The following is a 10633-nucleotide window of genomic DNA, read 5'->3' as shown; positions in this document are numbered from 1 at the left end:
GGAGTTAAAGAATCATTCATGTCATAACAAGCCATGAGAAAACACAGCAAAGAACCATATAGATGTAATTTAAATACTATGCACTTCACAGTGTCAATTTCAAACATTTAATGGATGGTTGTTAAGTGTATTAAGACCTTACACTAAGTGCAAGTAATGTTCCAATGATATTATTTTGTACACAAGAATGAAAATGCATTCACAGTGACAAGTAGACCAGACCAACACTGACTGAAACAAAGGGCTAGATAAAGGATACAACAAATGGGGAACACCTGGGAGAGGGAGGAGACAGACTACGGACAGGTGAGGATACTAATAGGGAAGGCGGGGGAAAGGGCGGAGCACAAGAACCAAAACAAAAACACAAGCACATGGCAGAAAGCACATGGCTTCAAAACAGAGCAAGTAGCAGACACAAGAACAAGGGGAAACTGTACATGATGTGTTTACCCAAGACAGAAAGCCATTATTCAGCTTTTCGTCTATCCATTTTGAGAAGTGTGATACATTGGTGTAGATGCCTGGTTTGTTTGGCCTCCCACAGTCAACTCCCCAGCTGATAATTCCCGCAAGATACCACAGACCCTCCTGATCCTCACACACCAAAGGACCCCCACTGTCCCCCTGCAAAAAGAGAGACAGAGAGAGACGGTGGTAAGATGTGAAAAGTGAGAGTACAAGCATCACATGCCATGTCAGAAATGAGTTTCAGAAAAACTGAATACAATTAATTGTCAATTCAATTTGTATTCTAAAGCATACAAACTTTTACAAATGACAGCCAGAATGAAGTATGTGTGTTTGTGTGTGTGTGTGTGTATGTGTGTGTGTGTGTGTCTGACTCACGTGGCAAGCGTCTTGGCTTCCGTTTGGATCTCCTGCACACAGCATGCTCTGAAGGATGCTGCCATTGTGGACATCCTGAGAGTTACACTCGCTTCGCTCTACAATTTTCACATCCGCTTCCATCAAGTAAGATGAGCTTGGAACTGTACTATCTATCACTTGCATAAAAGATAAACACATACAAACATACATATTAATAAGCATGGCATGATATTATTATATTATTACATAGACCCAAAACAAAAAGCATTTTGCAAGGAAAAAATTCCTGTAAACACTAGATGAGTCACTAAATAACATTTATCGTAGCAGTTATTTTAGCAGCTTCTAAAATGTTTCACTTGGGTTTTACCCATAGAACAATATGTTGTAATATTTCCTTTAAATGCTACAATGCACTGACAATTAAGTAATCACAAAAATTAGTTAAACACACAAAACAGAAATTTTGCCCAGTGTTCCAGGTTTCCCACTTTTACTTTCTCAGAAAAATCCACTCTGAAATTCTCACTACTGTTACTGTAAAATCAAACTCCTCTACAGCAGTGATGGACGTTGGACATTGAGAACTGATCATGTCTTATTTGTCAATTCTTTTCAAATAGCTACCCTATTCACTTATTTATCCAGTGTCTTATTTTAATCCACTTCTATGGTATAGCAAAAAGGGTTCTGTATAGTAAGCCAAAATAGTTCCATGACATGTTTCTGACACTGCTAACAAAGTAGGTCTTACACAATTTTGAATATTAAATCTGCTAGTGGGCTCTGTGGGCAGCAGTTGACTAGTTGAGGCCAGTGCCTGAAATACACTGGCAGTAAGAATCAAAGAGCCAAAACAAACTTGCTACAAAAACAGTATCGGTCAGCAAGCACATGAGGATATCTCATTTACTTGCTATCTACGGTCCTTTCAGTGTGAAGTCTGCAAGTTCTCGTCATGTCGGTGTGGATTTCCTCATAAGACATGCAGTCAGGCCAGAGTGTTAAATGGGGTATCATGACTCTGTCCTGGTTCAGCTCACAGTCACTCTGAAAGGCTTACTGGTGAGTAGAGATGCAACTCGCTATTAGCATTTAGCTTGACAAACAACTGTTTTTTCCCATCAGACATTAAACATTCACTACTATGAAACTGTGTTATAAACTCCAACCCTATAAGTTTACATGAAATAAGTCATGAAAATGTGTTATGTACCATCAGTGTATATATATATATATATATATATATATATATATATTATATATATATATACTGCATTAAAAACAGACATGATTCTGTAGTGGAAATCGCTATATGCGCTCAGAAACACTTCTGAAAAACAGTGTCTATTAAAACAGTTTGTCGCTGCATCCACAAATGCAAGTTAAAATTCTAAAAAGCAAAGAAGAAACCATATATAAACAGGATCCAGAAACGCTGCCACCTTCTCTGGGCCCGAGCTCATAAAAAATGAACTGGGGCAAAGTGGAAAAGGTTTGACGAATCAACATGTGAAATTATTTTTGGAAATCATGGATACTCAGCTTGTTATCAGTTCAAAAGCCAGTATTCATGATGGTATAGAGGGGCATTAGTACACATGGCATGGTTGACGTGCACATCTGTGCAGGCACCATTAAAGCTGAATGATATCTATACAAGTTTTTTCATATACAACATATGCTGCCATCCAGACGACGTCTTTTTCAAGGAAGGCCTTGCTTACTTCAGCAAGACAATGTAAAGACAATGTAAAACCACATTCTGCATGTATTACAACAGCACAGCTCTGTAGTAAAAAAGTTAGGGTGCTAAACTGGCCTGTCTGAAGTCCAGACCTGTCACCACTGAGAAAATATGGCACTTTATGAAAAGAGAAATATGACAAAGGAGACCCTGAACTGTTGAGCAGCTGAAATCCTATATCAAGTAAGAATGGGAAACATTTCACTTTCAAAACTACAGCAGTGTCTCCTCAGTTCCTAATTGCTCACAGGGTGCTGTTAAAAGAAGAGGTGATGAAACACAGTGGTAAACAGGCCCCCGTCCCAACTTTTTTGGAACGTGTTGCTGCCATGAAATTTAAAATGGGCAATTATTTTTCAAAAAACAATAAAATTTCTCAGTTTCAACAGCGGATATGTTGTCTTTGTACTATTTTCAATCAAATAAAGGTTCTTAAATGGTTCTTGGCTTGCACATACAAATCCAGGTTGTTACGACCCCTGGTTGTAATATACCTTTTATGTGCCTTGTGTTGGCATTTTGTGTTTTCCCCTGTTGTGTGTCCCCTTATGTGCAGGTACATGATTGGCCAGATGGGGGCGCACAAAGGTATAAGAGGTCGCCGAGCCACCATCTTGAGAGACGTTCAGGGCTCTTTCCCCTTTGACCCGACCTGGAAGAACACCTGTCCAGACCAGCCTGGCATTCATCATTTCTGTCTGCTTTGCTTTGTGACTGTTCGATTATGCTTTGAGAGCTTGGGGAAAGTAGGGGACGGGTGCCATATTGTTTTGGTTACCTTTTCTCCTGTTTAAGGTAGGGCGTTAGGGTAGCCTATATGTCTTTTGTTTCTTTTGTTTTTAGTTTAGTAAGTATGAAATCATTAGTTGTTTTGTTTGTTATTTTGGCGAGTGCTCGTCCCTGAAGCCATCACCTCAACTTGTCTGAGCTTTGAAGAAAATAAACCTGTCATTTTCTGGTTTAAATGGCGTCTGGTGTCTGGTCTGGCAGCAGGTCTGGGGAGAGAGCCGACTCTCACTCTCTGTTACGGCCTGACCCTAGACCGGGTCGTAACAAGGTTCTTCGCACTCGCACATCTCATGTACAAAATTGGCTTTTTACAGAACCATCCATTGTAAGTTTCTTTCTGCAATCCCCAGACAGGCCAAATATTTTCTCCAACCTATAAGACGTAGGAATAGAGCAAAACTGCAGGCTACCTGGGTGTCCCTGAAGACTGGTTTCAGAACCACTGCTTTAGGTGGTTTTACTATAGCATCACTCTAATCAACAGCTTTGACACCTTTATTTTCAAGAGTGTAGTTACTGAATAATTTATGGCAGTTATTAAGCAATAAGCATTAATATTAAGATAAGTATGTGTTTTAGGGGGTGAAATGGGCTACATGGACTAAATAGATAAATAGATTAAAGTGTACTGTAGCACACACATATACGGAGAGAAGAAAGAGAGAGACTTACTGGTTTTCCCAAATCCTGCTATCCAGCATTTTGTTCCAGTAGGAAAAAGATGGTCAGGACGTGGTAGACACACAGAGTGGATATTTTCTACAAGACATAACACGGAATATTTACATGAAATTGTAAAGCTCTAAAATCAGGCGCATGAGGAAATCACAACATTTAATGTCATACCATTACAGGTGCTGCACTAACACTAGCTCAGAAAGTGTTGCATTTTGGTGTAATTTCACATCCAATAAGACAATTATGAAAAATAATACATCAGTCTGACTGAAAAATAATAAATTGGCATAATGCAAGTTTGATAAGGCATGAGTGGACTAACCTGAGAACTGGACGGGCTGGCTGAGTGTCAACAAGGCAATATCGTTTCTGAAAACTATGCTATCCTTATCATAGGCCTGGTGTAAGATGATCTCTTTTACTTTGTATGGCTTGGAGGGTTCTTTTCGATTGACCACTCCAAGATACACCTGCCAGTCATTCTCATTTGGGCCCGTACTGCAAAATCAAGTTAAAAACATGTGAAGTACAAGTTGCTTTTACTTTTTTATTTTATTAACAGTCTGATCAACTGGATTACTTCATTTCAAAATTCATTACACAGGTCTAATAGTTTCATTGTGTCATGCTCAAATTTCTAGCTTCATGTATGTGTTAGAAAGGGACAACAGTGCAACTGTTTGCATTGCACTAATACACCATTTGAAGTTTAATGGAATGAAAGTATAAGATTCTTATTAATTCACTTCAATTTTTCGAGAAATCTATAATTATACACAGGATAATTTAAGAGATGAAATACTGATATGGCAATTGTGATACATACTCGTCAAAGCAATGGGCTGCTGTTAGCACATGACGGTCACCCACAAGAGAGCCCCCACAGCCAGCACTGCCATTTTGCAGTCTGACAAACCAAGGCCATTTTTCATGCTGAGGCCGTTTGCCATTTATTATCCTTTTCTGTCCATCTGATGAACAAAAAGGAGAGTCTTGCTCACATCAGATTAAAAATGCATAAATATACCTGCCTTAGGCTGCAGAAAATGTAAAGATTAAAATACATTTAATGATTATTAGTATAAATCCAGTTTAACCATTTAGTTATTAGATATAGTCATTGATCATTTTATCAGATATAGTGAACACACAGGTGTACTTTGTCGGGTTACAATTACTGAATGTAGACCATTTGTTGGTGCACAATTATTCTGCTCCCTCCACCCCGGTGGATCACTATAGGACCACCACTGACCAGATATTCTACAGGTGGTGGTCCTTTCTCAGCACAACAATGACACTGACATGGTAGTGTGTGTGGTGCAGGTATGAGTGTATCAGACACAGCAGTGTGCTTCCACACAGATCAGCCAAACTGCTAGGTTGAGAACGGACCACCACCACAAAGATATCCAGACAAGAGCAGCTCTGTGGTCTGAAATGATGAAGATTCTAGAGCAGGAGTCCTTTTTTACAGTGTGACTCTTTTTGGGGGTTACAAATATTTCAGTAGAGTCATACAAAAGCACAGTTACTATTTATTACATATGCGGGAATTTGTGATCTCACACATGGCCAGCAGAAATCCATAATGAACATCACATCCATGTGTATGCAAGATCCCTTTGGAAATTAACTAATGAAATGAGAACGTAACGTGTTGTAATCAGTTTTTCTTGATGTGTCCATAAAATGTTCTTACAGCAAGAAAACATTTCTGAACAATTGACAATAATGTCAGCAATTACTTACAGCAAGCTTTTGATCTTGAAGGCCATGTGCAACGTTCCTGTGTGCCTTCTGTTGTTTCAGAACAAGCGCATGTTTCAATATAACATTAGGCTGAAAAAGCTTTTGACTAGTCTGAAATTGAACAATCAGCACTGGGCAAGTTTACTAAACAATTTTATTGTTACATTTATTTATTATGACTGGAGGTTTTAATTTTAGTTAACTAAAAACTTACCATCTGTTATTCTTCGACTATCAGGCTTGGTCCATAAATTGCAGTTTGAGTAGACTGGACACAGAATAGCAGATTAAATGCAAGATCAATAAAATAATTTTAAAATTATTCAAAACATTTTTTTAAAACACTGATACATAACTTTTTTTTTTTTAAATAGTCACAACGGAACAACACAGAACTGGCCAAAAACGAGAGGGAAGTCAATTGTCTAGTTATTTTTGTGATGTAAATAAAACAATACATACAATATATATCAACAAAACAATACATATCCATAAAGCAAAGCTAATATTTTGCACTCAAGCCATTTAAGTCTTTGTCACAATAAATTGCTTTGTTTTTGCTACTGTTTCATACTTTCCATGAACAAAAACAAGGCACCACTGGGAGAAACTGTTCAAGGGAGAAGTGTAGAGTAGAGTTCTATTCAATTATATTGATACACACTATAGATACCTAAGCTACAAAGACTACATATTTATTATAGTTTATTTACTATAGTATAGTAACTATAGTTTGCACTTTGAATTATACCTCTGAATTCTGACCTACAGCTGCTGATGATGCACATGTCTTTACTTACTGTCTACGCACCTACTGTCTTGGTGTTTTTAACTATTGTCTTTGCACTATTGTCTCTTTTTTATCTATTTTAATCACAGCACAGAGAAGCAGAAAGACAGGGTTTAGTTATACTGTGCAACCCTGTATTAGAAAAATGACAAAGTCAAACTGAATTGAATTTATTTAAATTAACCTTCTCATTATATCTAAAAACAAGACATATCAATTATTTTACATCTGGAAAGAACAGCTAAGCTAATGCTTAACATGCTACCTAGCTGTTGATTTAAACAGCATTCTTTGCAATTACACAGTATTAACATCAAGAATATTAGCATTCATTCATTCAATATTAGCTTTCAATAAAAGCATTTAGGTTCAGGATTTAGCAATAGAACAGTATAGAATTTGGCCTAGCAGATATGTCTGAGCGATGGAGCCAAGCTGTTTTTCTTAAGCTGTAGATTCAATTACGGCCATTCCTGGCCAATGTAGCAAGCAATATTAGCATAAAATTATAGTTAAAGGTGAAACCTTACCTAGAAGAAGGATGATGACCAGTCCTGAGATCAGTGCCTTTGAATTGTGGGTTATTCTTGATAAGAAACTGTTAAAGATAAAACACTTTGTGTAAATTAGTTTGTAATATCCTCGCAATTAAAATCAAATAACTTTTGAATCATTTTTACTTGTGAGCTTTTAAAGCATATAAACAATCAGCAGAAACAAACGTATGTGTTTCTCGGCTGATTATGTGTTTCTCGACTGAGTCTGGCTTCTGTTGTCTCTCAGGTCTTCTGGATCTGAGAGAATGAGAACTCTAACTGTGCTCTTAGGTTACGGTAAGCCTCCGCAGTAAAGTTGGCTTGTGGTCAGCCATCCAGACTTCTATCGGTTATAACTCCGTAATGCAGTAACGTTCATCTGCAAACCCTGGTGCGTTTTGTTAGTCCTGATTTATGAATTCAGATGATGTCATTTTCCACTTGCTTTAAGAAGTAGATGATTTGTGAAAACTTTCATTGTTTTATACTATGACGTGTACATTTTCTCTGTAAAATATATTCTAGTTAGTTAAACACTGGCACAGCAATGCATACAACTTCAAAAACTGATTATGCCAAATGATGAAAGCAAGCTTTAATCAGTGTTCCAACTTTCGGTTGTTATTTTATTCATCCTTTTTTATTTAACAGTTGCATTCATTTCAATGACAGTCATTATTTTTATGTAACAAACCCAAAAGTCCTTATATTTGAAAACATTTAAGTTTTCACAAATCAGATAACAGCTACAACAAGTGAAATTTCATTGCTACTGTCTACATGGCGTTTCAGAGTCAACCCTCCAAATATTCAGCTTTTTGTTGCCTAAACTGATTAATAAAGGGCTGATAGACATTTAAAATAGTTGTGAAATATTTCACAAATCAGGAAAGTTAATTTGATTGAATTTTTATCTTTATACTTGATCAGTTATTAAAGTTGTATGCATTAATGTTTTATATTTGCCCCCAAAAGCTGAACTACTGTATTATTGCACCGGAAAATGGGAGTAGCACTGCATAAATCACTCAATATAGTGTTTGTGAAAGTTTTCACAAATCAGTTAATAACCAACCCTGCATGATTATTGGTAGTGTATACATATTAAATTGTGTTCCAGAATTAAAACCACATATTTGGGGGCGGGTGGGGGTGTGGGTGTGTGGGTGAGGGGTGTGGGTGTGTGGGTGTGTATGTGTACTCTTTGCCTGGGCAGGGATTTTAATTCCCTCCGGTACTACACATGACTGCACACGCGACAGACTATGATTTTGCAAAAACTAGGAATCCTGCAGTGTCACTATTTACAAGACTGCAACTAGATTTTTGAGATTATTTCCCATCATGCACCTGGTGGAAATTTACAAGCAGATAAACACTTTTCCTTCCACTCTATAGTGGTACAGATGGTAAGGTACGTTGGCTGGGTGTGTAAAGATCTGGCGCTCAGCTCAGTTCACTGTAGAGCTGTTTACTCTGGCAGATCATCACCCAGAACCTTTTTAATTAACCTGTAAAATGTGCATAAAGATTTACACATCAGCCCAACATGCAGCGATTCAGCATTGCTGACTGGGTGTCATGAACTGAACAATAAAAAACAAACACAGGAAGCAAAAAAAAAGGAAAAAGAAACATTGATGATTCAATAACGCCATTCTGAAAGTGCTCTGTGCATTTCCTTACATCACTGTTACACTCAGTGAGCCTGGAATATTAAAGCAGTCAGCTTGCATTTTAAGTTAATATGATTATTGTATTAAAGTAGAGTAGATTTGCCGTTTTTACAGAGATTTCAGGCTCTCATGTACATTCTCTCTCTCTCTCTCTCTCTCTCTCTCTCTCTCTCTCTCTCTCTCTGCCCATGGCGCATCGCTATTTGCATGAGCCAAGACTTAAAACTTCCGATAATATTAAACACGGTTGATTTTGTCGCAGCGTCAGAACGAGAAAAGTCTGACTTAAGACCACCATCAGGACCACCTTACACTAAACGATCGAGATGACGCGAGCGCGACGCGACTCTAACAAGACTCTCATGATTTTATTCCGACATTGGAAATTTGTCTGCGACAGTGAAATCGCTTGAAAAGTCGGCTTCTCAGCTGCTGCTCAACTGAACTCGCGCGAACTCTCGTGGTCTCCCGTTACCAGGAGACCCAAATAAACAAAGCAAGAGCGGCTCGCGGCTGTTCTCTCTGCCGTTTGCAGCTGGTAAGCATGTTTAAGTGAGGCCTATTTAATAATGTGAGCACTCTGGTGTTCTTTTAAAATACATAAACTCGACTGTTCTCGTGCCTTAAACTCAGCTCATTTAAAAAGCTTTACTCCACACATGAGAGACCTTTTGCCATTTTTCTTTGTTTACTTGCTGTGTTTTCTTTTTTCACACTCTCAGTTTTCATTGGCTGTTGCAGGAATCCGTTCAGATTGAGCCGTTGATCAGTTGACACTAGATTACACTCAAAAATCATGTTTGATAACCTCCGACACTCTGAAACGCGATCAGGAGGCCAAAAGTCAGAGTCTGCGCCCCTCAAACACCACTCGACCTTCTCTCCAACTGTCGACTCAGACTGACCCAAACATCTGCAGACTAGAGCCGACCAGCAAAGACTTGGCCAGACTGAGAATCTGGGCTAAAATCGGGGCTGCGCAGCATGTCTTGAGCTTAGCGACTCATTCTGGAGACTGGTTAATGCTGGTTAACGGAGGTCCACAGATCACGTGTTTCGAGAGCTTTCTACAGCGGGCATCACTGAAAAGCGCAAACTCTTCTGCCACCACGGGCAGTGTAATTACTTATCATAACTTGTTTGTTAGACATGAAGAACTCCTGACACATCTAGTTCAGCGTAATATGTTGTTGTGGACGTCACATGTAGATGGATTGAAAATATCAACAGTAGACATCTTGACTGGCATGGAAATGAAGGGATGTTCTTGCCCATTTTCAGCCTGATCATATGTACATCTTGACAAACGAAGTACCACCGTTTACCTATTCACTTATATGCAACCAGTCGGTGCGGTTTATTTCACATCTACAGCGACTGTTCCAACATTAAAAAATGAATGAAGGTTGACGTTCCTAACGGAGAGACCATTTCTGTTATGATTCTTTTATAAATGCCTGTGGGTCACATCCACACTTAAACATACACATGTAAAGACTGCTATCCCTGGCAGATGAACTGTAGTCTGACCTAAAAAGAACATTTTATCCTAATATTAATCTCTATGTGAGAATGCTAACAAAGAAAGACACACCTATGAAAGCAAAGTAATACTACATACCTCCACATTTTTGATGAAAAAGACTGGTAAAATAAAAAATTACAAGCTAAAAAAACGATTCTCACACACTCCCGGCAATCGAAGGAACTGTATGATGATGCTGTCGCTGTTTTGCCACACCTTCCTGCTTTACTTGTAGGTAGGTATTTCAAGCCCAGGAAGGGAACTTTAATTCTCTTCCCGTTAGTCACTACATCTGAATGACTCAATACT

The 10633-nt window shown here is 38.4% G+C and overlaps 1 protein-coding gene across 1 annotated transcript; it reads right to left on the bottom strand.

Annotated features, from left to right (window-relative positions):
* Nucleotides 1–48: 48 nt before the first annotated feature.
* LOC118800326 (testisin-like) lies at nucleotides 49–10512 on the bottom strand. Its single transcript, XM_036560527.1, has 9 exons — nucleotides 10421–10512; nucleotides 7118–7185; nucleotides 6012–6065; nucleotides 5798–5845; nucleotides 4872–5016; nucleotides 4368–4543; nucleotides 4040–4126; nucleotides 850–1007; nucleotides 49–627 (listed from the first exon to the last, which is right to left on the bottom strand). The coding sequence occupies exons 1-9, from the start codon at nucleotides 10426–10428 to the stop codon at nucleotides 316–318; spliced, it is 1056 nt and encodes a 351-aa protein (XP_036416420.1). The 5' UTR covers nucleotides 10429–10512; the 3' UTR covers nucleotides 49–315.
* Between the last annotated feature and the right edge of the window lie 121 nt (nucleotides 10513–10633).

Source organism: Colossoma macropomum, unplaced genomic scaffold (genome assembly GCF_904425465.1).
Source record: "Colossoma macropomum unplaced genomic scaffold, Colossoma_macropomum, whole genome shotgun sequence".
Classification (NCBI taxonomy): domain Eukaryota; kingdom Metazoa; phylum Chordata; class Actinopteri; order Characiformes; family Serrasalmidae; genus Colossoma; species Colossoma macropomum.
Note: the sequence above shows the minus strand (reverse complement) of the source record. Positions and strands in the feature narration are given on the sequence as shown.